Source organism: Hypanus sabinus, chromosome 12, assembly GCF_030144855.1.
Source record: "Hypanus sabinus isolate sHypSab1 chromosome 12, sHypSab1.hap1, whole genome shotgun sequence".
NCBI classification, from domain to species: Eukaryota; Metazoa; Chordata; class Chondrichthyes; order Myliobatiformes; family Dasyatidae; genus Hypanus; species Hypanus sabinus.
In genome coordinates, this window is record NC_082717.1 from 98,625,815 (window position 1) to 98,653,760 (window position 27,946).

A 27,946-nucleotide genomic window follows, 5' to 3' on the forward strand; every position below is an offset into this window, starting at 1 on the left:
GTTGTGCTGACCTGCAGAATGGATTCAAGTTAAGTTTGAATTGTCACCAGCTAATTTTTGCTCTTACAGCTGGCAAGACAGTGTACAACCCGAATCCAATTTTTTCCCACTTTGATCACTATTTTATGCAAGCTTATGTAATTTCCTACTGATTACATACTCAATATACATTCAGTGGCACTTTATTAGGTCCACCTGCTCATTTATGCAAATAGCTAAGCAGCCAATCATTTAGCAGCAACTCAATACACAAAAGCGTGGTCAAGAGGTTCAGTTGTTGTTCACACTAAACATCAGAATGGAGAAGAAATGTGATCCAAGTGACTTAGACCATGGATGATTATTATTGCCAGGTGGGGTGGCTTGATTATCTCAGAAATTGCTCTTAGATTTTCAAGCACAACAGTCTCTAGAGTTTAGAGAACAGCTTGTAAATCAAACAAAAAAAAATTCAGTCAGCAGCAGTTCTGTGTTAATGAGAGAGTCAGAGGAGAACGGCCAGACTGGTTCAAGCTGACAAGAAGGTGACAGTAACTCAAATAACCACGCGTTACAAGAGTGGAGTGCAGAAGAGCAACTCTGAATGCACGACACGACGAACCTTGAAGTGGATGGGCTGCAGCAGCAGAAGACAGCTAACATGCACTCGGTGGCCACTTCATTAGGTACAAAAGTTCCCCAAGAAAGCAGCAACTGAATGCGCAACCCCAATGTGAATTCTTTAAAAATATTTAAGCTCTAATTCTGTAATCACATGTAAATTTTTCTGTTGGATCTGCTACTAGAAAGACTCCAATACAAGTATGCACGTCCATGAGTATTGCCCTACTATACAAACTAATCTTGCTCAACTTGAATATAGAGATTAAATTTGGTAAAACTTTTTGATCCCGTTCACTTGTCTGGCTTATTTCTATTTTACAAGGAGCTTGACTGTCTTACAGTTATGGTTGACATGTACCGTTAAATCTCTCTCATATTTTGTCTGGCACACCGCAGCATAGCGATCACACCCTTGGACCGGATTCAGTGGCCGGCAAACGTTGATGTAATACTTCTTACGCTCACTCGTTGACAAGTCCATGGTGATCCAGTTGCTTTCATCACTGTCTTCAAACTTCGATAAGCTGAACAGCGGAGGATATATTTTGTTAAGGACATAGAAGACAATAAACCGCAGCTTGCATCAACTTTAACATTTAAAATTGCAAAGAAATTTACAGCTGTAATCCCTTGCCTACAGCCCGTTTTTGTTAGCAAATGGCTGAACTTCAAATCTTGCCCATCTCATTTAATGAAAATACCTATGAACATAAATTCAGTTCAAATAAACATCTGCTCACAAACAAAACCACCGACCTCAAGCTTGAGTGCAGTGACTCAGTGCTTGTGTAACCAGATGAGAATGCTTTCTGGAGTTTAAAACTGAAAACCGAACACTGCAACTGTGATTTCAATGCACTTCATCTGATTCTGAACTCTGAAGGGAAGCATAAAAAGTTGGGACAGTATTCAAGGCAGTGCCTCACCCACACTTTCTAAAAGGTATTGCTGAATTAGTAGTGAATGTGGTCTTGCAGGTGATGTCAAGGTGAATGAGAGGGGGAAAAACTCTGAAGTGCAAAATGGCATTGACCATCTCGATGTAAAACCAGACTGCTAGTGCATGTAGTTCCACCAGGGGCCCTCAGTGAGCCTTTAGAGCCAGTTCAACCTTGCAGCACTGACAGGACAGAGCAATTGTTCTGGGGGCACAAAGTGGCAAGCTGGGAAAAGGGCTGAAGGAGGAGGAATCTGATCGGAGTGGAAAATGGATTACGGGAGAAAGGGAAGAAGGGGCACCAGAGGGAGATGATGGGCGGGTGAGGAGAAGCAGAATCAGGTTTAATATCATCAGCATGGTGTGAAATTTGTTAACTTTGCAGCAGCAGTACAATAAAATACATGATAAATATAGGAAGAACTGAATTACAGTAATGTGTATTAAATAGTTAAGTTAAAAATAAGCAGCACAAAAACAGAAATAAAAAACATTGAGATAGTGTTCATGGGTTTTAGAAAGCAGGTGGGGTAGAGTTATTAAGAAAATAAACCTGGAACAGAATTATGTCATTTGACCTATCGGATCTGTTCCACACCCATCAAGAGGGACAGCCACGACAGATTCTGACAATGGACTCCATATTGACCTAGCTGGCAGCTGTCTATACTGTGACGTCAAAATTATAGATTTGGAATACAGGAGCCATTAGGCCTAAAACCAACAGCTACAACTAAGCTCCAATAATAGACTGTTCTTGCATTTACTTGGAAGGAAGAACTTGTACAAAACCAGATGATGGGCAGACTCCATTCTCACATTTACTACCCAGCAAAGATTCCTTAGAAATATCCATCTTTGAAGATGCATTTGAAATCTGATCTTTGAATTCAAATACAAATACGAAAAACGATTGATTCTTACCTTGACAAGTCATACTGCTGCTTGGTGACTGGATCAGTCACTAGACACTCCAATGGCACTTCAGGACATGCAAATTCAGTGTACCACTTGAAGTTATAAGTGTGTTCATCTTCCTCCTACAGTGATTTTAGAAACACAAATAATTTGTAACATCGTATTCTCATATATAATACACACAAGCGCACACACACACACACACAGAGGGAGCACCCAATAATAAAAGCAGAATTGTTCTTTAACCCCTGCCCCAGTACTGACATCTCTAGATCATGGTCTCTGTTGGGACTTTTGTTGTTGTTTGCATGGTGGGGGTGGAATGAGAGGGCTCAGTACTTTTGCTGGTGCGAGTAGGAGGCGGGGTAACTTGATGCAGGGGGTGGGGGGCAAGCAAGGGTGGTTTCAGGGCTCCTGAGTATCGTTCATTTTATGAGGTCTCTTGTTTCATGGATGTCTGTGAAGAATACAAATTTCAGGCTGTATACATTCTCTGATATTAAAGGAACTAAATCTAAATCTAGCTTAGAACTTGGGTCTTCCTTTTCAGCTTAAATTCTTTCATTAATAGGACTTAGCAATCTGTCTGGAATGCTTCAAAGTAATACAAAATCGCACATTATTACCCAAGATCCTAACAGGAAGAATCATCAGCAACACATTAAAAAAAAGCAAAAGGAATCACCGTACAACACCGTAAACTTCCAATTGAGTCTAATAACTGACCTCAAATTCTGGATGTCCTACGCCTGCATCTTGATCACACAGGAACATAACTCGCGCAGATCGCTGTGTGTGGTGTTGATTGTTGTAGGGTGTCCCATTTGTATAAGTCAGGTGAATGATCCCATTATAATACGACAGTCTGGAGTTGGATACTCCTAGGCTCCAAGCCTTTTTGCTAAGGCACAATTACAATAAAAGTCAGAACTTCTACATAAGCAACAGTTTTAAATCCTTTTCCCTTCTGAACCAGAGTATAGTCTTGTTAGGTGGAATGGCCACAAATAAATACTTTGCAATAAAAAATATTAGGAAGGCTGGCAAACACTACATTTTGTTAAACATGCACTGCAATCAACTGCACAGAGGGATCTCCCAAAAATGTACAGGACACCTACAAATGAGAAATTTTGTTCTAGGCCTTTAGAAAGATAGTAGGTGTATTAAAAAACATTTAAGTAACAGGAAAAATACAAGTGGTAATAACTCTAGAACAGCAAGAAGTACCAGTTGATGCAAAAGATATCTGCAGTAAGATGCATAATATTATTTACAAAGAGCAACGCAAGACATTCAATGATAAGTTGCTGCAAAACCAAGTTTACATCAAGTTACAGTGATACTTACTCGAGAGCAACCTGACAGGCACCTGAATTTGGTTGACAGAGCTCTTGGGACACATTGCCACAGATGTTGATATAAAAGTTATACTTCTCAGTTTTAATTTCATATCTGCCATTCTGCTTGGTCAGCGATGAAAGGTCGAAGTAGTAGCCTATGAATTAAACAACAGCTAGTTTTAACAGCCCTTGCATACAAGCAAACTGCTTTTTTTAAAATTTGAAAGCTTCCTTCTCCCCAAAGGAAATGGATAACTGATTAAGCAGTAACCAGGATCACACATTAATGCCCAAATCCAGCTCCTCTTGGATGAGGGGTTAACAAGGCAGGGTTCCGGACAGCAAGGAAAATAGAACGGGGATTCTGCAGAGGCTGGACATCCAGAGCAACACACACAAAACGCTGGGGGAGCTTAGCAGGTCGGGCAGCAACTGTGGAAATGAATAAACAGACAACATTGGGGCTGAGACCCTTCATCAGTCCTGAAGAAGAGTCTTAACCCAAAACGACAACTCTTTATTCCTTTCTATAGATGCTGCCTGACCTGCTGAGATCCTCCAGCATTTTGTGTCAATAGAATAGTTTAATCAGTTTGGCTTGCAAACATCAATGCACTTGGCCAGCAAAAAGATTCTAGAAAATAGACCAGACAACTACTGAGCATCTACAGTCTCTTTTCATTAACTAACAGAACAACTTGCATTTAGATTCATCAGCTTTACTGGTGATCGGGGGAAGGAAGTTAAGTCCAATTAAAGCACTCAACACACCAAGTTCAGCGTATAAATACAAGCAAACAGAGAATTCCCAAAACACTCATTTGGTTTATGAATGTAGAACTACTAACGGTAGTATGATCACTGGAGTTGAATATGTTTTCTCTGAAAGAGTCGTCTATCGGTGGGTCATCAGGTAGCCGTAGCAGTTGATCCAAGGTCCATCGTCCTGCCCCCAACACTCGCTTATCCAGTATACACAGTGGATCCCCTCAAAGGAGAACGCCTTGTCCATGATACATGAAGAGGCTGATGCACGAGCAGCCACCACGTGGTTTTTAACAGATTGGAACATTTCTGATGACACTATTGAGACACTAAATTTAATCGTTTGCTCTGGTCTGAGGGCGTGTGAGAGCTTTACGGCTCTCACATTCTTCAATGCCAATAAATATTTTGATCTTACAAATTGCTTCATATCGCAAAAACATTATCCCTCACACTCTGCTGGTCGGCAGCTTCAAGAAATGCTTTCCAACTTGAATGTTGTGCATTACAGAGAACTACTTTAAATATTCACACCTCAAATTAGTCTCAACAGAAACAAAAGTCCATAAAATGAATGGCGAGGTTAAAAACAACAACTAAGTAGAAACAAAACAGGGGTTTTGCTTTAAGTACACAAGCAGAAACAACGTTTGACCAGAGTCAGTCAGTACAGTCTGTATAGTACAGGCAGATGCATTTTTATTATGCAAGAACACCCTGTTTAAATGGTGGAAACAAATTCCACTATTAATATTAAAAAAGGAAAGGATTTCAGTGAAGAATGGAGTGTCATTTGTAGGTTTGTGGGGCAGTTTTGGTTCAATGCTTTTCATTCATTTGGCAACGTGACAGCTTGTTCTTTAAGTCACAACTTGAAAGTGGGTGGACAAGTTGTGGAGTCATTTCAGAGTTGAGGAAAGTGAAGTTATCCATGCTGGTTGTAGGGCAGGTGTTCCCCACCTTAATGCCATGGACCAATACTATTAAGCAAGGGGTCCATGAACCCCGGGTTGGGAACCTGTTGAAGGGTACTAACTGCTCCGGAACCTGGTGGTGTAGGACCCAAGGCCAATGGTGGCAGTGACAGATCACGATAGGGGTCCTTGAGAGTGGATGCTGCTTTCTTGAGGCAGTGCTCACTAAAGTGTGCTCAACACTGGGGGGCTTTGCCCGAGTACTCCACCTTGTAGAGGTTTCCATTCCTGGGCATTGTTTCCATACCAGTCAGGATACCCGCTGCCGTGCATCTATAGAAGTCTGTCAAAGTTTTAGATGACATGCTGAAATTAGGCAAACTAGAAGCACTGTCGTGCTTTCTTTGTGGTGGCACTTGCTTGCTGGCCCCAGGACAATGCCAAGGAAATTAAAGTTCCTGACCCTCCCCACCCCCAATCTCCCAATGAGGACCCCCTCGTGGATCTCCAGTTTCTTCCCCGTTGTCAATAATCAGCTGACAATGAGAGCTTGTTATTACGGCACCATTCAACCAGATTTTCAGTCTCCCTCATATACACTCATTTGTCACCACCTTTGATTCAGCCAATGACAGCGGTGGCATCAGCAAACTTAAATATGGTATTGCAGCTGTACTTATCCACACAACGATAGGTATAAAACAAATAGAGTAGGGGGCTAAGCACAGTCTTGTGGTGTAGCTGTGCTGATGGAGATTGTGAGGGAGATGTTGTTGCCGATCTGAAGTGATTGGAGTGAGAAAATCGAGGATCCAGTTGCACAAGGTGGTTTTCAGGTCCAGGTCCTGTAGCTTATTGATTAGTTTTGAGGGGCTGATAGTATTGAATGCTAAGCTGTAATCATTGTAATCTTGATGTATACACCTTCACTCTCCAGATGTTCCAGTTTTGAGTGAAGAGCAAATGAAATGGCATCTGCTGTTGACCTTGTGGGACAGTAGTAAAACTGGAGTGCATCCATGTCACTCCTCAGGCAGGAGTTAACATTCTTCATGACCGACCTCTCAAAGCACCCCAATACAGTGGTTAAGTGGTACACTGATTCTGTGCAATCCACAACTCATGACATCAGTAAAAAGCATGAGCTAACACCGACATTCCAACCGTTTGAAGTAAAACTCAGAATTAGGAGTTCTGCACAAGTTGGTCAGTGCAAAGTTTCACGCAGACTAGAATCAAGAGGTCAGGTGCTTACCGGCTTCTGGATCGGAAACCGTGCAGTGATCACCCTGAGCTTTTGATAAAGTGCAAGCAGCAGCCGTGCGCCATTCAATTTCATGTAAGCACTCATCGAGGCCAGTCTTCAGGATAGGAGGACTCTCCAGATCCCCTGTGAGAGAGCAGAACACAGTAAATGCAGCAGACTGGGCAGAATACTGCCTTTTAATGCAGAACTCCACATGAAATAGAAAATCAACAGTGACAATTTATGGTACATTCTCAGTACTGCTTTTTTCTTGTATTTGCACATTGACTCTTTATCAGTCATGTGTAGCTTTTCCATTGCACTTCTAATTATTTCGATTATACTGTGAATGCCCGCAAGAAAATTGGTCTCAGGGGAGTATGTGGTGACAAATACCTACTTTGATAATAAATTTACTTTGAACCTGATACTTCATACTGTCACATACATGAAGGATTTGCAACAGTCACAAAAGCATGCAAGGTGAAAGGGGCAAGTCCAAAGGACATGTGTCAGGCTAAGAGTTGGTCTTACAGAGTGGTGGTCACTTAGAACGTAAAGCCAGAGGTGATGGAGGCAAATACGACTGAGGGGTTTAGAGGCCTTACACACATGAATGTGTACTGAAGAGAGAGATATTGAGCGGGCAGAAGGAATTAAGTTTAGTTCGGCACTGGCTAAATTGGTTCAGCAGCCGAAGGGTCTGTCCTACACTGCACCATTCCATGTTCTAAACAACTGAGGTCATGCAGAAAAATACAGCCTTCCTAGATTTTAGAGTAGTACCACACCGAAACAGCCCATTTACACAGATTACAGAGAAAGGGGCGTTTGCTGTCTTGGGCAAAAGTAGGGTGGATAAATCCCTAGGGCCTGACAAGGTCTCTAGTGCAGAAATTGCAGGGACCCTGGCAGAGGTATTTAAAAACACACTTAGCCACCTTCAGGCACCGATGAATGTAAAAACTTTTAATAAGGAAGAAACCAGCCAACTAGAAAATGACCCAATTATGCTTCTATCCAACTACAAAATTTTCAATAATAATTTCATTTACATTGATGCTTTCATACATTAAGTTGCAGGCCCAAAGTGCTTTATATACATTGTAAAGTTAAGTCAATAGACATAAAATTACACATACAAAATTAAAAATAAACAATAAAGACAATTATATAGAATAAAATGTAATCAAATAGACCAAATTATATACATCAAATCAACAGGTATTAAGCAGCCCTCTGAATAGGCTAAATTAGAAGTAGTTTTTTAGAAGTGTTTTGAAATGTTCCGCAATACTAGCCTGGCACATCTCAGTCAGTAGAGTATTCTAGATTTTTGGTGCTAAAGAGCAAAAGGCCGCATATCTCCAGTTCCTCTACGCTGCGCTCCAGAAACACTAATCAGACCAGTATTCACAGGTCTAAGATTACAATTAGGGATGTAAAGGGACAGACACTCCAAAATACACAGAGGAGCTCAATTATTCACAGCCTTGTATACAATTAAAAGTATTTTAAAATTTATCCTAAAGGACATGGGCAGTCAATATAATGATGTCATAACTGGTGAAATATGCTCAGATTTTTTTTTTCATTAAGATTCTTGCTGATGCAGTTTGAACAAGGTGCAGCCAATTTATTTCAGGCAGTCCTGAAAAGTGTGCATTGCAGTAGTCTAATTGCCTAAAAACAAACATATTTCTGCATCTTGAAATGTTATCAAACTCTTGCAATGTTCCTTACATGAAAGAAAGCAGTTTTAGTAATATGGTGAATGTGTGATTTGAAATTTAGCTCAGAGTCATTGACACCAAAATTCTTTACTTCTGGCTTAATTTGTAAGGCCAGATGATCAATTTTACTCACACTCTAATGCATGTAGTGAGCTCCAAAGGACAGTATACAAATACCCCACAAGCAGCCGACAAACCATAAGTTCACCCCACCCCAATCCATTGAATGACTCCAATATCTTTTTCCAGTGCCATTAAATACTTCATTTCTTCCGCTTTCAGGCAACTGGTAGAGGGATTAGAGTTGGAAATTGGGTAAACCATTATTGCTGAAATGGGTTTTGTTTGTGGAAATTAAAGTTTACTGTGATTCACCCTACTCTTCAGCAATCAATAAACGGTGTTCTCCAGTCCGCAAATCTGCATTAATTAACTCTAATCCACAAGTTTACATATCTGATTTATGAAATAGGGAACAAGTCACAAGGAAAGCAGCTTTGGTGGAAACAGATCTAAAACCAAACGAGCTGCAAGTGGATTGGGATGGAAGCAACCACCTGCTGGTTCAGGATTGGTGTTATGGGTGGCTTGATCTCATCTCCAAGCATCGTTCCCTTTCTAATAACAACACACCCTTAAAACGGCAGGTTTTTGAGCACTGTTCCCGAGCTTGGCTAACCTTACCTTTATGCAACAGGATCCTCTATTAAATATCATTGCACCCTAGATGTAAAACTGTCTAATTCCCCCAATTACAGACTCCTCCCGATGGCCGATATATTCTTTAGAAGGGAAAGGAGGCAATTTTACCCAGACTGGCACACATGCAGTTTGAGGCTGAATTTCACCAACTGTTAATGGCTCTTCAAGTAACCCAGCAAACCAGTTAACTTGATGCAATTACTGACCAGCAATGAAAGTTGGCTTTGTCAGCCATCCACACTGCCCAGTGAACACTTAGACCCAGAGCTGATAAAATAGTGAACGGATGCATGAACTTACCAGGATTACATACAAAAGTAATGATAGTTTTGCTTCGTTTATTTGTGCCACACAATTTACCATCTGAATATACAAGCTGAATGTTGTTGCCTTCTTTTTTAGGTGATGAAACAAATTTCCCAAGAGACTCAACTCCTTGTTGACCTTGAAGAGGACAAAATTAGACAACTTAGCTGTGGTTAAAAACAATTTCCAGTATTCATCCTTCAAAATTATTGTATCTCTGGACTACCAAACATTTAAGAGAAACTCTTCCCCTCTACTCCCAAGCAACAGGGTACAACTGTACCGTTGATACTGGACCTGCAATCAGAAATCCTGCTTGCTGAGGATTTTGAAGATTCAAAATACATTTATTGTGGATAATGAAGTAGGTTTTCAAAGCTTGCAGAGAGATTTAGGCCAGTTAGAAGAGTGGGCTGAGCAATGGCAGATGGAGGTTAATGCTGTTAAGTGTGAGGTGCTAAATTTTGGCAGGAATAATCCAAATAGGACATACATGGTAAATGGTAGGGCATTGAAGAATGCAGTAGAACAGAGTGATCTAGGAATAATGGTGCACAGTTCACTAAAGGTGGAACCTCATGTGGATAGGGTGGTGAAGAAAGCTTTTGGTATGCTGGCCTTTATAAATCAGAGCATTGAGTATAGGAGTTGGGATGTAATGTTAAAATTGTACAAGGCATTGGTAAGGCCGAATTTGGAGTATTGCGTACAGTTCTGGTCACCGAATTATAGGAAAGATGTCAACAAAATACAGAGTAGAGAGAAGATTTACTAGAATGTTACCTGGGTTTCAGCACCTATGTTACAAGGAAAGACTGAACAAGTTAGGTCTTTATTCTTTCAAGCATAGAAGGCTGAGGGGGGACTTGATAGGGGTATTTAAAATTATGAGGGGGATAGACAGAGTGGACATGGCTAGGTTTTTCCATTGAGAGCAGGGGAGATTCAAACAAAAGGACATGAGTTGAGAGTTAGGGGGTAAAAGTTTAAGGGTAACATGAGGGGGGACTTCTTTACTCAGAGAGTGGTAGTTGTGTGGAATGAGCTTCCAGTAGAAGTGGTAGAGGCAGGTTCGATATTGTCATTGAAAGTAAAATTGGATAGGTATATTGACAGGAAAGGAACGGAGGGTTATGGGCTGAGTGCGGGTCAGTGGGACTAGGCGAGAGTAAGCTTTCGGCACGGACTAGAAGGGATGAGATGGCCTGTTTCTGTGATGTAATTGTTATATGGTTATGGTTATTATCAAAGAATGTATGAAGTATACAACCGAGATTCTTGGCCACCAACAGCCAGAAAACAAAGAAAAACCATGGAGACTATTCTCAAAGGAAATCAACCCACCTCCATATGCAAAAAAAAAACCAAATCCTGTGAACTGCAGTAAAAAGAAAGAAAAACACAATATAACCCACAAAAGAGTCCAGGCATATTCAGTTCGGCATTCATACCTGTAGTTCACGCCGATTCAATATCTCCCAAAAGACCAGAAACACACCATAACATGAGCTATAGAATCCAGTGCACAAACTGCATTGATCAAACCCTGCTCTGCACCATCAACCTTTCTCTACTTTAAGACAGAGTACAGTGGTGAATAAGTCTTATCCTGGATGGAACTCTGACTAGTGATGTTTTGCAAGGATCCTTTGATTCAAATGAAAATGTGGTGTGTGGGTTTGAAGACAAAGATTGGTGCTCTGGATGGCATAGAGGGTAGCCAAAGAATGCCAAGGGATACAGATTTGGGCAGAGGTAGCAGGTTGAGTTTAATCTGGGCAAGTGCAAAGTGTTACATTTTGAGAGATCCAATAAAGGAACCGTACACAGTTACGCTGATGAACAGAGGGACCTTGGAGTTCAGGTACATGGCATCATTCCTGGCTACACAGAGTGATAAAGGCAGCACATGGCACAGCCCTGAATTCAACAGCCAGGAAGTTACAGCTTTAAAAAAAACTCTGGTTAGGTCACATTTAAGATATTACTGGTCACCTCATTACAGGGAGAATTTGGAGGTTTTAGGAGAGGATGCAGAGGAGGTTTACAAGGATGCTGCCCAGCTTTGGAGAGCGTACTATGAGTGAGGAGAGCTTGGACAAACTGGGGCTGTTTTCTCCAGAGTAGTAGAGGTTAGTGGGGAGACATAATTGAAATTTATAAATTACGTGAAGACAGTAGACAACCAGCATCTTTCTCAGGATTGAAATGTCGAGTAGTCAAGGGCACATATTCAAGATGAGAGGAGGAAAGTACGGGAGGTGTGCACGGCAGTTTTTGGTTTCATTACACAGAGAGTAGTGGGTGCCGGGAATGCACCTCCGGGGAGGTGACATACAAGAAATCAAGACACTCCTAGACAGGCACATGACTATGCAGCGAAGGGACAACTGATAACGGTCGATCTGTGGGAAAGAGGATGAGATTCATGAGGAATCGTTGGCATGTCAGGAGTGACAGAGAAACCCACTGCAATAAGTCTGTACATTCTCCCATGACCACATGCAATCCCTCCAGGCACTCTGCTTTCCTCCTCATTTCCAAAATACGTACGGGTTAGGCCAAGCTGTGGGCATGCCACGTTGGCGCTGGAAGCATGGTGGCCCCAGCACATCCTGGGACTGCGTTGGTTATTGACGCAGAACAACGTATTTCACCGCATGTTTTGATGTATCCATCAGAAATGAAACTAATCCTAAATCTTTATTAGTACAGTAAAATATCACGAGCTGCACTTGATATTGTTCCTCAATTCCATGAAAGAAAATCCAACATAAATTTAAAACATTTTGGATACACAGATTATCAAGTCCTTAAGTGACTGATTGATAAGGAGTTTGTATTATCTGTGATTACTAATAGAACTGAGAAACATATTGCCTTTACAGCCAATTTTCATTTTTGATCTAACCAATCTTAGTGGCTTGCAGTTTACCTAATAACTAAATATCACTCAACACCATGACAATCCTTTACATTGTTTTCTGGTGTCCCACCACAGCCTGCCCTCCATCTCGGAAGGACAGGCTGTTTATTTCTAACATTTCCCCCTTTTGGAGTTCAGTCTTCAATGCAATGGAGTTCACACCGGCACATACTCCCGTTTTTATTGGGGTTGTGTCGATTGGAGAGCATCTCCAGGAGAATAATCCTGGGAATGAAAGGGTTAATGCACCAGGAGCACTTGATGGCTCTGGACCCCTATTCCTTCAAGTTAGGAAGAATGAAGGGTGATCTCACTGAACCCAATCAACTACTGAAAGACCCAGATAGAGAGGCTGTGGAAAGAATGTTTCCTATAAAGGGGGAGTCTAGGATCAGCAGGCATGGAGGAACACCCCTGTGGAAGAAAAATGCAGAGGAATGTCTTTCAGGGTAAATCTGTGGAAAGTATTCTTCACACGGCTGTGGAGGCAAAGTCATTGGGTATATTTAAAGTGGAGGATAAGTTCTTGATTAGTGATGGCATCGAAGGTTTGGGGCAAAGATAGGAAAATAAATCAGCCAAGGAGGAATGGTGGAGCAGACATGATGGGCCAAATGGTCTAATTTGGCTGCCATATCTTGCGTCCAATTGCATAGGGTTGGTGAGAGACCTCTTGTGCAAATAGTTTCTTTGGGAACGAATTAATGAAATGACAGAAAACACTTATAACGTTAGCTGAATCACAGACATTGTGGTGATCCAACTGGGACAGCATTCTGGAACAGAGAATTTAGGGAGATTTTGAAAGACTCAGGAAGTGCCTGACATCTTCTTAAAGTAAATCCCTAACAGCTGACTGGGAGAAAACTCTAATGTTCAGAAGAACGTTTAAGAGTTTTTCCACAATTTTTTTTGACAATATTGGCATGTAGGGATCCTGTGAAATGGATTTGAAATTTAAAACCAGTCTATAAAGGGAAAGGAATTGCCAGTGTCAGATGTCGACAGATCGTTTCTGCTATTCCCAGAGTTTTCTCCAGCAGATTGTCTGAGCACCTGCAATCCCATGCCTTTATGACAGACCAGACCTGAAGGGGTTATAGACCATTCCTGTATCTTATTCATCTTCATAATTGCTTCCCAGAGTCTTCAAGGGTTTCAGAAGTCCTTTTGCACCTGCGTAATGAAATTCACAGAAGATAGAACCTTCACTCACCTACAGAACAGATCGCTGCATCGTCAGGACATCCTCTTGTCCGATTATCCTTCAGTACATTGTGGCACACATTAATGTAAATCTGCGTCCGGCCAGACCTCCAGTTGCTGTCCAGCACCTCCCAGTTTCGTGTGTTGTCCGACTCAGGAACGTCACTTGCTGCACATGAATTTCCAACAGCTCTTTAAAAAACGTACATTACTTGCCACTTTTACAAATGCAAGTCAGCCTGCGGTGCGGTAGCTAAAGCCTGGCTTTTGCTGCTCCAGTGCCTCATGGTCTCACACTGTACAGGTGGAAGGGACTGGCATTGCACAAACAAACATCTTGCTCTCACCTCGTCACCTGCACCCCAGAGGCACGGTCTCCCCCAACCCCCATCGAGCCATGGTGCACAGACAACACTCACACGTGCATAAACAGAGTTCCAAGTCACCGAGGTTCCACTCAGTATCTACACGAAGATGCCATCAACTTGCCTCTGTTGGACCACTTCATGTGATCAAACGCATCAGAAATAGCAATGCCTGGCCCAGCAAACCTGCTCTTTCACTCAGTATCAAGACCAATCAACATAACTAGTTTCCTGGATAATCCCAAACCTTCAATTCCCTTTATAGCCAGAAATCCATCCATTACGAAATGGAACAAAGTCAAACAACAAACTTCCATGGAGGATTTCAAAAATTCGCAATCCTGCATGAAGACAAAACACTGGAGGAACTCTGTAGGTCAGGTAGCATCAGCGGAGGGGAATAAACATTCAACATTTTAGGCTCTTTATCAGGGCTGGAAATAAGAGGGAAAGGTCTTGGCCTGAAATATTCCCCGTTTAATTCCCTCCCATAGATGCTGCCTGGCATGCTCAGTTTCACTAGCATTTTGTAGGTATTGCACTGGATTTCCAGCATCTGCAGAATCTCTCATGTTGAAGAAAATTCATTTATTTACTTATTGGTAAACTGCATGGAACAGGCCCTTCTGACCCCTTCTAGCCACGCCACCCAGCAATCCCCCGACTTAATCAGAGCCTAATTTACAATGACCAACTAGCCTAGCCATCATCTTTAGACTGTGGGAAGAAACCCACTGGGTAACTGGGAGAACATACAGACTCCTTACAGGCAACAGTGGGAATTGAACCTGGGTCGCCTGTACTGTAAAGTGCTGTGCTAACCACCACACTACCATGCCACCCATCTCGGCCCTGACCAGCCTACCCCATTATTCAGGGACTGTAACTCCTGGCCCTAGGGTACTCAGCCAATCTCCACTTTGCATGAAGCACCGCAAACCCCAGGAGTTAACAACAGTGGGAGATAGCACTAGCAGTGCCCCAGTACAAATCTGGGCAACAGTAATCTCTGCCTAGCCAGCTGTTCTTACCTACAGCAGGCACTTCAGAGCAACGCAGAGGGCACAAAACCCAACAGCTGAGCCAGTGCCAGATGAAAATCTGCCTCAGAACAACATCCCTACCATTGAGGCAGTCAGTTCTACAGCCAACAACAAACTGCAAGATCCTGATAACTGGGTAGAGAAGGGGAGGAGGAAAGAACAGAAATATCTTGGATATTCTTGAAACCTATCCAAATTGAAATGTCTAGATACAGTGGGAGTGCAGATGATGTTTGCTATAGTGGAAGAGTTCAGGAATGGAGGGCATCGTCATCATCATGTGTTGTGCCATGTGACGTGGGCAATCATGGTCACATGACAATGATCGCTCTTGGCAAATGTTTCTACAGAAGTGGTTCACCGTTACCTTCTGGGCAGTGTCTTTGCCAGCCATTACCACTCTTCAGACTTTGCCTGCCTTGCATCAGTGGGCACGTATCCACAACTTGTGGTATGCACCTGCTCCCATGGCTTCACGTGACCCTGACCCAGGGGGCGAAGCTAGTGTGACACCTTGCCCAAGGATGACCTGCAGGCTAGTGGAGGGAAGGAGTGCCTTACTCCTTTGCTAGAGCTGCATCTCCACACCACCACTCGGCACAGCCTCAGAATTGAAGGCCACCCTTCAGAAGAGAGAGGAATTTATCTAGCCAGTGGGTGGTGAAATCTCCTCCATGAGCTCTCCAGTCGGAGAAGGTACATTCGTGTCAGTGCTGAGTACCTCAAGTCCAATGCGTCACATAGTACTCAGAAGTCCTGCACTTCCTCCCCAGCTGCTGACCAGGGTGCAGCTCCCATAGCTCTCAGACCACATCAGGGGCTGAGAGGAAGTCATCCTTAACCAAAGGACTGCCCAACAGCTTCAGTTGTTTTGGGTAGATGACCTGGAACAAAGCTCAGACCCAACTTCATTTACTTATTAAGATGCAACATGCAGCAGGTCCATCGAGCCGCATTGCCCAGCGACCCCACCCCCACCCAGGATTTAACACTAGCTCTAGCCTAATCACAGGACTATTTACAATAACCAATTAACCTCCCAACTGACACATCTTTGGACTGTGGGAAGAAACTGGAGAACCAGGAGGAAACCCACGCAGTCACAGGGAGAATGCCCACACTCATTACAGACAGCAGCAGGAATTCAACCTGGTTCGCTGACACTGTAAAACGTTGTGCTAACCACTATGCTACCATGAGGTATAAGCACAAATGTACTCTATAGATGCTGGGAATGGAGAGTAACACACGCAAAATGCTGGTGGAACTCAGCAGTTCAGACAGCATCTATGGAAAGGAATAGAGTGGATGGGGCCCAAAATGTCCACTGTTGATCCCTCTCCACTGAGTTCCACCAGCAGTTCATGGGTTACTTAGACCAAACTTAGCCTTCTAGTAGGTTACTTGGTCAATTTAAAATTTAATTATCACGTGACATTTCCTTTCAAATTATTTGTACTGAAAATGGTGTCACCAACTACATGATACATTAACTAACCTAGAACATCTAATAGACTTTATCTATTGCAATTTCTTCTAGAACATTTTCCCTTTTTAGCTCTGAAATGTCAAATCGGAATGTAGAGACATCAATTACCTTCCTTATATTAAACAAATCATGATGCAAACACTGTCAAGAACCCGAATGTAGATACACTGCAAACTGCACCAGTGTCGGAAGATGGCAGGGGAATTAGGGTCTGTTGATGGACGTGAGAAAAGAGGTTACAGATGAGTGGCTACAAGAATGGGTCTGATGGGAGTACTCAGCTACCATAAGAACAGGACTTGTGGCTCATCAAGTCTGAGTTACACACGAGAAACAAGTATTACAGACAGCTGGATCTTTGCCAGCGTTATTAACTTCAAAACGTCTACAAGTAGGAAGCCTTACCTGCATATCGAGTCAATGGTGAGAGGTCATATCGCTTCTTTCTATCAGAGATCTGACAGGGAATGTATTTTTCTTTCACACAAGCATACTTCGTACCCCAGTCAAAGATATACGTGCAGTCAACTTCAGCAACAAATTCTGGATTACCCCTTCCTTCATTAGCTTTGAAAGAGAATGAACAGCATTATATAGAGGCGGCAAACATTGATCCACATAACAGATTTGCAAATGAACAGCTACACAAACTGCAAATCACAATAGTTTTAATTTGAATCCAATAGTCCGCAGATTTCCAGCTGACAGAAGTTCAGTTCAATGACAAGTCTGAAGGAGTGCATTGATATTTACATACAAAATTACTTTTGATAATAGGAAAATGGACCTAGGATAGTAAAGTCACGATGTACAGTCAAGAAGATGTTAAGCTTACATCAGTGATAACCCTGCTCAAGCTTAGTTTGTTCTCAATATCTTTACAAATCATCTAAATTTGCAATTTAGAAACATCCAAACTCATCATCAGGTTGTACAACAAAATGATAAGGTATTTGATAAGGTAACCCATGCAAGGCTTATTGAGAAAGTAAGGAGTCATGGGATCCAAGGCGACATTGCTTTGTGGATTCAGAACTGGTTTGCCCACAGAAGGCAGAGTGGTTGTAGACGGGTCATATTCTGCACGGAGGTTGCTCACCAGTGCAGTGCCTCAGGGATCTGTTCTGGGACCCTTACTCTTTGTGATTTTTATAAATGACCTGGATGAGAAAGTGGAGGGATGGGTAAGTAAGTTTGCTGATGACACACAGGTTGGAGGTGTTGTGGATAGTGTGGAGGGCTGTCAGAGGTTACCAGCAGGACATTGATAGGATGCAAAACTGGGGTAAGAAGTGGCAGATGGAGTTCAACCTAAGTAAGTGTGAGGTGGTTCATTTTGGTAGGTCAAATATGATAGCAGAATATAGTATTAATGGTAAGACTCTTGGCAGTGTAGAGGATCAGAGGGATCTTGGGGTCCGAGTCCATAGGACACTCAAAGCTGCTACGCAGGTTGACTCTGTGGTTAAGGCGGCGTATGGTGTATCGGCCTTCATCAATCGTGGAATTTAATTTAGGAGCTGAGAGGTAATGTTGCAGCTAATATAGGACCCTGGTCAGACCCCACTTGGAGTACTGTGCTCAGTTCTGGTAGCCTCACTATAGGAAGGATGTGGAAACCATAGAAAGGGTGAAGAGGAGATTTACAAGGATGTTGCCTGGTTTGGGGAACATGCCTTATGAGAATAGGTAGAGTGAACTTGGTCTTTTCTCCTTGGAGCAAAGGAGGATGAGAGGAGACCTGAATGAGGTGTACAAGATGATGAGAGGCATTGATCGTGTGGATAGTCAGAGGCTTTTTCCCAGGGCTGAAATGGTTGCAACAAGAGGACACAGGTTTAAGGTGCTGGGGAGTAGGTACAGAAGAGATGTCAGGGGTAAGTTTTTTTACTCAGAGTGGTGAGTGCGTGGAATGAGATGCTGGCAACGGTGGTGGAGGTGGATATGATAGGACCTTTTAAGAGACTTTTGGATAGGTACATGGAGCTTAGTAAAATAAAGGGCTATGGGTAAGCCTAGTAATTTCTAAGGTAGGGACATGTTCGGCACAACTTTGTGGGCCGAAGGGCCTGTATTATGCAGTAGGTTTTCTATGTTTCTATGATACTTTAAGGCCTAAACGTGACTACCAGATGATAAGACATAGGAACAGAATTAGGCCTTTTGGCTCGTCAAGTCTGCTCCACCATTCAATCATAGGTGAGTTATTTTCCTTCTCAATCCCTTCTCCGTGTAAACTTTGATGCCTTTACTAATCAAAAACCTACCAATCTCATTTTAAGTATACCCAATATTCCACAATTGGAAGCATCTTCCATAGGTCTACTCAATCTAGCTCTTTCAATAGTCAATGGGTTTCAATGAAGCCACCCCCTCATTCTTCTAAACTCCAGCAAGTACACATCCTTTAAGTTTTTCTGGGATTCTAGGGATTGTTTTGGGGACAAACATGAGATATAGGAGTCAGATTAGTGTTTCAGGGAAAGGGTTGTGGGGAAATTAAGGACTGGACAACACCTTAAGTCTTCATTCCGTGCTCAAAGGACAGAGGCATGACTGTGGGTTATCCAAGGACCTGGCCACAATATATGGCCTACAAATGATCATGGACAAAGTCTGGTGGCTTCCCCAAGGTTAATGAGCTCTGGGCTGGGAGCTCCATGCAGGGGGGAGGAGCAAGATCTGATGTCCACCACCCCCCCTCCCAGGTTCGTAAATCGATAAGGACGGAGTTCAAGGCTTAGCTTGGGGTCCCATCATTGGTGGGACCAGTGTTCCAGGGCTGGTGTACAGTGACCAGTGGGTCCTGGGTCAATAGCAAGAATCAAAACCTAAGGGTTGAACTGGATGCCCAGAAGTCAACGCCCATTCGCCTGTCCCAGCATCTGAGATTCCCTGCAGTAGTCAACGTCGGTGAGCCTGTGTCTAAACTTAGCTCCACTAGTGGCCAAATAATACACAGTGTCTCAGGGTTAGGGGACTGTGTATGTGCGTAGGTGGCAGGAAGGAACTGGCCTTGTTTTGTTGCGCATCGTGGGCAAGCTATGTTGGCACCAGAATGTGGGGTGACTGTTGCAGGCTGCCCTCAGAACATCCCCAGATGCGTTGATTGTTAACGCAAACATTGCATTTCACTGTACGTTTCAAGCTGGCATCTGGAACTCTTTCATTGCTTGTAAACCACCTCTAAACCCCCTTTAATGGCAGCAGATCTTTTCTTATATACAAGGCCAAAAACTGCTGAAGATACTCCAAATGCAGTTTGACCAAAGCTTTATAAAACCTCAGCATTACATTCTTGCTTTTGAATTCTGAACCTCTTGAAATGAATGACTACATTGCATTTGCCTTCCTCACCACCAACTCAACCTGCAAGTTAACCTTAAGGGAATCCTGCACAAGCTCTCACAAATCCCTTTGCACCTGATTACTGAATTTTCTCCCCATTTAGAAAGCAGTCTACAATCGATCCCTCTACCAAAATGCAGCACCACACACTTCCCTACACTATATTCCATCCACCACTTCTTTGCCCATTCTCCCAATCAGTCCAAGTCCTTCTGCAGACTCTCTATCTCATCACTACCTGCTTCTCCACCTAAAATTGTATCGTCCACAACCCTGGCCACAATAAAAGTCATCATTCTGTCATCCAGGTCATTAACACATAATGCGAACAATAGCAGACCGAACACCAACCCTTGTGGAACACTAGACACCGACAGCCAGCCAGAAGAGCCCTTTATTCCCACTCTTTGCCTTCTGCCAGTCAGCCAATTCTCTACCCAGATATTACTGCTTCTGTTTCTTTGCATCATAATGAACAAAGCTTTCCGCAATCAGTCCAATACAGAACTAAATATTGCTACAAGACAAGGAATAGATTAACAGATTTCTTACACGAAAGAGCAAACTATTCACCATTATATATCACCTGAAGAGATGCGGCCAGAATGGAGTTTATTCCACTACACTAGGTCAAGAGCATTACTTTTCCCACTTTTTTGTCACTTATTTCTGCTCCTATCTCTTACAGTCTTAAATATTTTGAAAACACTAATACTAGCCTTTTAGTTATGAGAGTGTGGAAGGTGCTGCCAACTAGTGGCTGAAGCACAGAACACCAACATAATGTGGGGAAAATTACACATCTGTGAGAGAAAAGGTATTGGAAGTTTTTGGAGACTTAGTTGGAGGGAAAAAAAATCAAGATTTGACAGCTGGAGATCAGTTATGCCAAATGCCTTGGTTTCACAGTGTTAATTCTGCAATTCAATTCACTCAACCAATTCCGCAAAATTAGTCAGTCATAAGATCACTGGCATAAGGATCAGGTTAGACAGAACGAAGTGGATGCTGGTAGGAATAAACTGTTAACACAAAATACACTGCAGATGCTGGGGTCAAAGCAACATGTACAACACGCTGGAGGAAGTCAGCAGGTCGAGCAGCATCCGTGGAAACGAGCAGTCAACGTTTTGGGCCCAGACCCTTCGTCAGGACTGAAGAGGGAGAGGGCAGGGCCTTTTAAAGAAGGTGGGGGGAGGGTGGGAAGAAGGATGGTAGGTGCCAGGTGAAAAACCAGTAAGAGGAAAGATCAAGGGGTGGGGGAGGGGATAGGCAGGAAAGGTGAAGAAGGAATTTAAAGGGAAAGCACATCCGAATTTCACTCTGTCTCTTCCTCCAGCTGCCTATCACCTCCCTCACGGTTCTGCATCCTTCTACTACCCATAGTGCTTTCCCCTTACATTCCTCCTTCACCTTTCCTGCCTATCCCCCCCCCCCCCTTACTGGTTTTTCACCTGGCACCTACCAGCCTTCTCCTTCCCACCCTCCCCCCACCTTCTTTATGGGGCCCCTGCCCGCTCCTTCTTCAGTCCTGATGAGGGTCTGGGCCCAAAACGTTGACTGCTTGTTTCCACGGATGCTGCTCGACCTGCTGAGTCCCTCCAGCGTGTTGCTAAGAATAAACTGTTGAAGGCAGCGACTAATAATTATCAATTTCACAAGACAATGAGTCAGATACATCACGATACAAGTCCATGCTGATCTTCAATCACCTGCCCTACATTCATTCTGCAGTTTGCATTACCTCCACATTTTCATCAATTCCTCCAGCTCCTTGCTCTCGCCTACACACTAGGGGCAATTTACAGTGGCCAATTCATCTACTGAATTGCACTTTTGTGTGACACAGGAGACAACAAAGCATCCAAAGGAAACACATGCAAACTTCACAAAGACAGCACGGGAGTTCAGGGCTGAAGCTGGTCTCTGCTGCTGAGGCAAGCCAGCAATACTGTGCCAGCTCTCCACGGTTCGTATCACTGAAACTGGAAATTCATTTAGGACGTGGTAGCTTCGGGACAAGACCGGTACCAACACTCCCACCCCTCTTATACAAATTAGAGCTAGATGTAGCTTTCTCTTAAGTTTATAACGCCACACAAATTATTAACCTTACCAGCTGATTCATTACAGTGGAAGTTTATGATCGTCATCCGCCGAAATCCTGAACTACAAGAATTTCCATCAGGTAACGTCAATGTCAGGTCACCATCTGAATACCTGTTTTATACAGAGACACACTTGTAACAAGCACAAAACAACAAACCGCATCAAATGTTCCACATTACATTTTCCAAAGATAACACGAGATTGTTAATAATTATAATGAGTTTGGTGGTTGAGATATGGTGGGTCGGGGGGGGGGGGGGAGAAGAGATGAAACGGGAATCAGAGGCAAGTTTTTTTTTAATATATAAATGGAATGGCTGGGTGTGTGAACACTCAGCCAGAGGAAATTACATTACAAGAGACTCTTAGATAATCACACGAATGATGGAAAAATGGAGGGCTATGTCATAAGGATGGGTTAGATTGATCTTGGAGTAGGTTATAAGGTCGTAACATCATGGACCTTCTATGTTCTAACATCTACTGCGGTTGGACTCAAATTAAACACAGATAATAGACACGAATTAAAAACTTAATCCTCCCCGGGGAAACGGATAAAAAGCTCTATAATCAGCCGAAGGCCGAGACCCAACAATGAAAGAACAGAAGAGGAGGTTTATGGGTAGAAAAGCCCAGAAGGACTAGTGACCAGCTACAGTAAAACTTTGCTTAAAAAACACACTTGAGACTTTGGTAAATTCAAAAGGCTACATACCAGCTTAAAAATAAGCCTCTGGCACAGATTAAAAAAACATCTACCACTGTTGAGAAGTATGAAAGGCATAAGTAAATTGGCTTACAAATTCCTACATCATGATGAAAATTAGCAGAATATTGCAATGTTCCAAGATAAACATTGGCCCGTTGATCAAATATGGAATTGAACTCCAGTTAGCATCAGCTGATTATTATCTCCAAGTGCCTGAAAAGCCACAGCATTGTAGTAACTACTCCACAATATCACAGGACTTCTTAGCCAAGTGAAGAGACTGAGGCACTCAAATCACCCATAGTTCAATTTGGACTATTAACTTCAAGTGCAGCATCATTAACTGTGAGGTCTAAGCATAACTGCCTGCACCAAAATTAGTAACGTACTCTCTCAATCCATCTTCTCAACGGCTCTCACTTGCACATTTATGGGCAAATTGGAGCATACTTTAAACTAATTGGTGTGACAAATTTTGCCAATGACAATAATTTCTCACAACAATTTACTAGTTTTAAGTTCAGTCAACATTAAGTTTGCCAATTCATTTGCTAATTTAAATAGGCCATTGACATTAGAGATACTTCTTCATGACCTTTCCTGCCAAATTGATGACAAAGTACAAATACACTGGGCTACTTTCCAGGAAGCAGAAGATAGCCCATTTCCCGAGAAATTATTTCCCAACAAGTGAACAGTGACATGGAATGCATTCTCCCACTCTACAAGTTCACAGCAAACTACCAGTCTCCATCAAAAGAGCACCCTTTCCCAAGCACTACTCTGTAAACAGATGTTAAGTACATCACTGCCTTATTTCCAGTCAACATTCAAATCTCCAAAGTCAGAGCATTACAGCACAGAAGCAAGCCTTTCAGCCCATCTGCTCCATGCTGTACTCAGGGGATTTGAATGTTGTGGCTAGAAATTAGGTAGTGATGTACTTAGCATCTATTTCCAGCACTGTTATTTTGCCTAGTCCCTTCGACCTGCACCTGGGACTATAATGAGGCACACCCAAAACTAGAGGGATGATTTACAGGAGGGAAGGATAGGGTTAGGAAAGAGCTCCAGATTTGATCCCCTATGTTCAATGATTCAACCACACTTTGATGGTGTTTAACGTATTAGCAAAATTAACATTGGCGGGTGGGGGGAAAAAGGGTTGAAGTTTCGTTTTATTTAGAGATAGAGCAGAATATGCCCTACCAGCCCATTGAGCCTCACTGCACAGCCCATCCCCCCTTAGCCTAATCACAAGACAATTTACAATAACCAATTAACCTACTAAGCGAAACGTCTTTGGACTGTGGGTGCAAACTGAGGCACCCGAAGGAAACCCACTTGCCAAGGAAAGTACAAACTTCTTTCAGGTGGCTTCAGAACTGAACTCAGAGAAATATGAAGCTCTGAAAATGCTTAAATTTAATACACTCAGTCCCTCGATCTTATTTGAGAGATGTCCAAGTAGATGCTAAACTCTGTGGAGGAACTACGCTTGACAGCAAAGAATGATGCACTGATTAGAAGTAGAGGCAACCCAAACACAGACTTCAACAGCGCAGAAATGAGAAGTGCAGTAAACAGGTTGCCACGATTTCTCGATTTCATTCCATTCAAGCTGCTGGAGAAGATGCAAAATATCTACGATGTTATCTGATAGGTAGTTCAGCTGGTGCAGGCCCTGGTCTTACTGCAAAGTTTGGAAATCAGGAAATATCCCAAGCTTATCCTGTCTCAGGGTCACAGTCAAGAGTGATTTCTGCTTTGCTGAGTCTTAAGAGAAAGAAAATGTGGGGTGTTTGAAGCCATTGAAGTAGATACACAGTGTACCCAGCACAATTGCAGAACTCTGCAAGAAAAGAAGGTACCAATATCAGGGCAAAAATTAACAGTTGAGGGCAAGGATAGCCAAAATGTCAATTGTGAAGTTAAGGACTTCAATACAGCCAACAAGTGACACGACTAAGATAGATTCAAACCAAACAAACTACTTGAATGGAAGAAAGGGGATTCAGAGAAAATAAGCAGCCAATTTCAAGACAGTCATTTGCTTCTTTTCCAATTTGAATTTGATGCAACTGATGTAATCTGAGCAAATACTAATGTTCAACTGAAAACAAACACCTAACAGCAGTCAATGGCCCCCAAAATTCATGCACAGCCTGAGAGAAGAGATTGCACTCTGGGCAGTAGCTGGGAGTGTACGCACAAATGCCAGAGTGGTGGGCAATAAACTGAAACATTGGCATTCATTTTGAGGGGACTAGAATATAAAAGCAAGGATGTAATGCTGAGGCGAAGGTCAGACTACATTTGATGTATGTCAGCAATTCTGCACCGCATATCTAAGAAAGGACATGCTGGCGAAGGTCCAAAGTATTCACGATGATCCCAAAAATGAAAGGGTTAACGTATGAGGAGCTTCTGAAAGGTGGGCGCCTGCACTCACAGGAGTTTAAAATGAGGGAGGATCTCATTGGAACTTAAAGGCTGAGAAAGAGCAGACATGAGAGAGGATTTCCTATGGGCAGGGGAGTCTGGGACCAGAGGGCACAGCCTCCGAGTAGAGGGATGACCCTTTAGAACAGAGGTGAGGAGGAATTTCATTAGCCAGAGCTTGAAGAATCTTTGGAAATCATTGCCACAAGCAGCTGCTGAGGCCAAGTCAATGGATATATTTAAAGCAGCGGTTAACAGATTCTTGATTAGACAGGGTGTCAAAGGTTATGGGGAGAAGACAGGAGAATGAGGCTCAGACGGATAATAAATCAGCCATGGTTGAGTTGCGAAGCAGACTGATGGGCTGAATGGCCTAATTCTACTCCTATTTCCAATGCACTCTGCAAGACCAGAATGGCAAGCACTGGTAATTACCCTAACAACTGTTTCACAGTCACGTCAAGCAACTCGACATGGAAAACTTCAGAAATGAGTCCGTGAAAAATTAAAGGAAAACACAGGAAACCTTAAAGTCCTGGAAATTCTCAGGTCAGACTGTATCTATGGGAGAAACTGTGATAAACACAGGAAAGCTGAAAGTACTGGGAATTCTCAGGTCAGACTGTATCTACGGAAGAAACTGTGATAAACACAGGAAATCTGAAAGTACTGGAAGTTCTCAGCAGGTCAGACTGCACCTATGGGAGGAGAAGCTGTGATAATGGTTTAGGTTAGCTCAAAAAGAGACCAAAGCTTATAAGTGTAAGGAGGATGATGCCTCTGTTAGGGTAAAACCAGGGCGACCACTGTTGGATCTCTCGGTTTCATTTTAATTGTCGTTTTCTTTGCAGTTTAACAAACATCTGCTTGTATTTTAAGTAGTCCTTATACAAATAAATATTGTAATGTATAATTCTGGAAACAATGTTCTTTCATTAAATAAATGAGTATTTTCTCATTGGTCCATTTTACTGCAGCATTGAATAAGTATTTTCTTATTTTGGGTATAGAAGTAGCTGTTTTATGCTAGGCACCATCTTTAGATCCTCTCTTCTTCTAGTAGCAGTCACTGCCACTGTTCATGGTTCTATCAACTCTTAATAAAATTACCATGAAGTAACAAGTTTTATGATCTTGAAAAGAACCTCAGATTAAAACACCAGAATCCGACAAAAAAAAGCAAAGGCCAAGCTCAGCAAATCAGGCTGGAGTATGTCCTCCCCTCTCCAAGAAAGGAGTGAGAAAAAAAAACGACGAGTTAACGTGACAGATAGATGACTGATACAAATTCAATGGTAAATAGAGTATGCTTTTAACCACGTCAAGCAACAAGGTCTGAACTTCCCTCCCTGGACTGCTCGACTTCTCTTCACCTTTCCTAAAACTTTGGTTATCCATTCACACACTTCCTCTGGTACTGCCTCTCGTTACACACTTCCGGTGTAATAAGGGTACAGCCTGCAGGTCGCTGTAACTGAACTGTCCACTGAACAGTGGATGCCCACGAAACACTGCTTGCAAGGTTTTGTTCAAGGCACACCCACAGATATGGCTCCCAGATCACAGATATGATTCATTGTCAACACATCTAAACCACCTATTCTAACCTTAAGAGCTTAATTAGTCTCAGCACGTGCCCCAATTGTTGACATAATGTTTCAAGCTTAGTGCTGATGACTACCAGCAGCAAGACGAAATTGAACATACAGCCACTTTCTTAAATGCTTCCTGTACCAAATAAAGAGGCCACTGATGGGATTTTCATGGTCTTCTGCTGCTGTAGCCTATCCACTTCAAGGTTTGCCGTGTTGTGTGTTCAGAGATGCTCTTCTGTTGTAATGCATGGCTATTTGAGTTCCAGCTACCTTCCTGTCAGCTTGAACCAGTATCCTCCGACCTCATTCATCAACAAGGCATTTTTACCCTCAATATTGCCGCTCACTGGATGTTTGTTTCTCCTCATCAATCTCTGTAAACTAGAGACCAGGGATTCGCAACCTGGGGCCCACGGCAAAATAAGAAGTTGTGAACCCCTGCTCTGGAGATTGTTTTGTGTGAAAATCTCAGGAGAGGGGCAGTTCAAGATGCTCAAACCACCGCACCTGGCACCAACAATTACTCCAGAGTCACAGTCACTTAGGTCACATTTCTTTCCGATTCTGTTATCTGGTCTGCACAACAACAAACTCCAGACCATGCCTGCATGCTTTTATGCATTGAGTTGCTGCCACAGGTTTGGCAGATTAGAAGTTTAAATTAGGTACACCTGTACAACTCGCTGAAATGGCCACTGTATGTACGAGGCATCTCAGAAGTTCGTAAGTCATTAAAGGTGCCTCATATGCACAACACTAGATTTTATTTTGTACTCTTATGATTTTTCCATGGGCAAAACGCTTCAGGAAAAGTCAGTAACAGCACGGAAAATGAAATCTAGTACGGTGTTACTTATCAATATGGAAGCATCCCTTTACTACTTGTGAAATGTTAAGTACCGAATTCAGTTTGACACCCTAAAGTGCAGCATGAGCTAGCAATTTAATAAAACAGTACAAATACATACCGAAGAGTCTGATGTTTGAAACGCCCAGCAACCTTATGGAAACTGCCATCTCTTTTGGATTGACAAGATGCTATATAACCCTTGGCATCACTGCAACCTCCAGACTTGGTCTCTCCACACACGTTCAGGTAATAGAGGTATTCCTCAGTGGTACCCTCTCTCTTCTTGGGGACAACGAGATACGAACCAAATTCTAAAAAAAAACAACACAGGAAAAGCAATATTTAAAGTAACAGCTTTAAAATTATTCAAGCAAGTAGCAAATCAGTTGTCAATAAG

The 27,946-nt window shown here is 42.6% G+C and overlaps 1 protein-coding gene across 1 annotated transcript in view; it reads right to left on the reverse strand.

Moving 5' to 3' along the window:
• The window catches only part of igf2r (insulin-like growth factor 2 receptor), a 198,241-nt gene that overhangs the window by 119,034 nt on the left and 51,261 nt on the right, over positions 1-27,946 (reverse strand). The window contains exons 9-18 of the mRNA XM_059986536.1: positions 27,668-27,860; positions 21,961-22,064; positions 16,902-17,063; positions 13,610-13,768; positions 9,462-9,605; positions 6,736-6,870; positions 3,809-3,956; positions 3,185-3,359; positions 2,465-2,580; positions 962-1,127 (exon numbers count right to left, since the gene is read on the reverse strand). Coding sequence (XP_059842519.1) covers positions 962-1,127; positions 2,465-2,580; positions 3,185-3,359; positions 3,809-3,956; positions 6,736-6,870; positions 9,462-9,605; positions 13,610-13,768; positions 16,902-17,063; positions 21,961-22,064; positions 27,668-27,860 — 1,502 coding nt within the window. The remainder of the gene's footprint in view (positions 1-961; positions 1,128-2,464; positions 2,581-3,184; positions 3,360-3,808; positions 3,957-6,735; positions 6,871-9,461; positions 9,606-13,609; positions 13,769-16,901; positions 17,064-21,960; positions 22,065-27,667; positions 27,861-27,946) is intronic.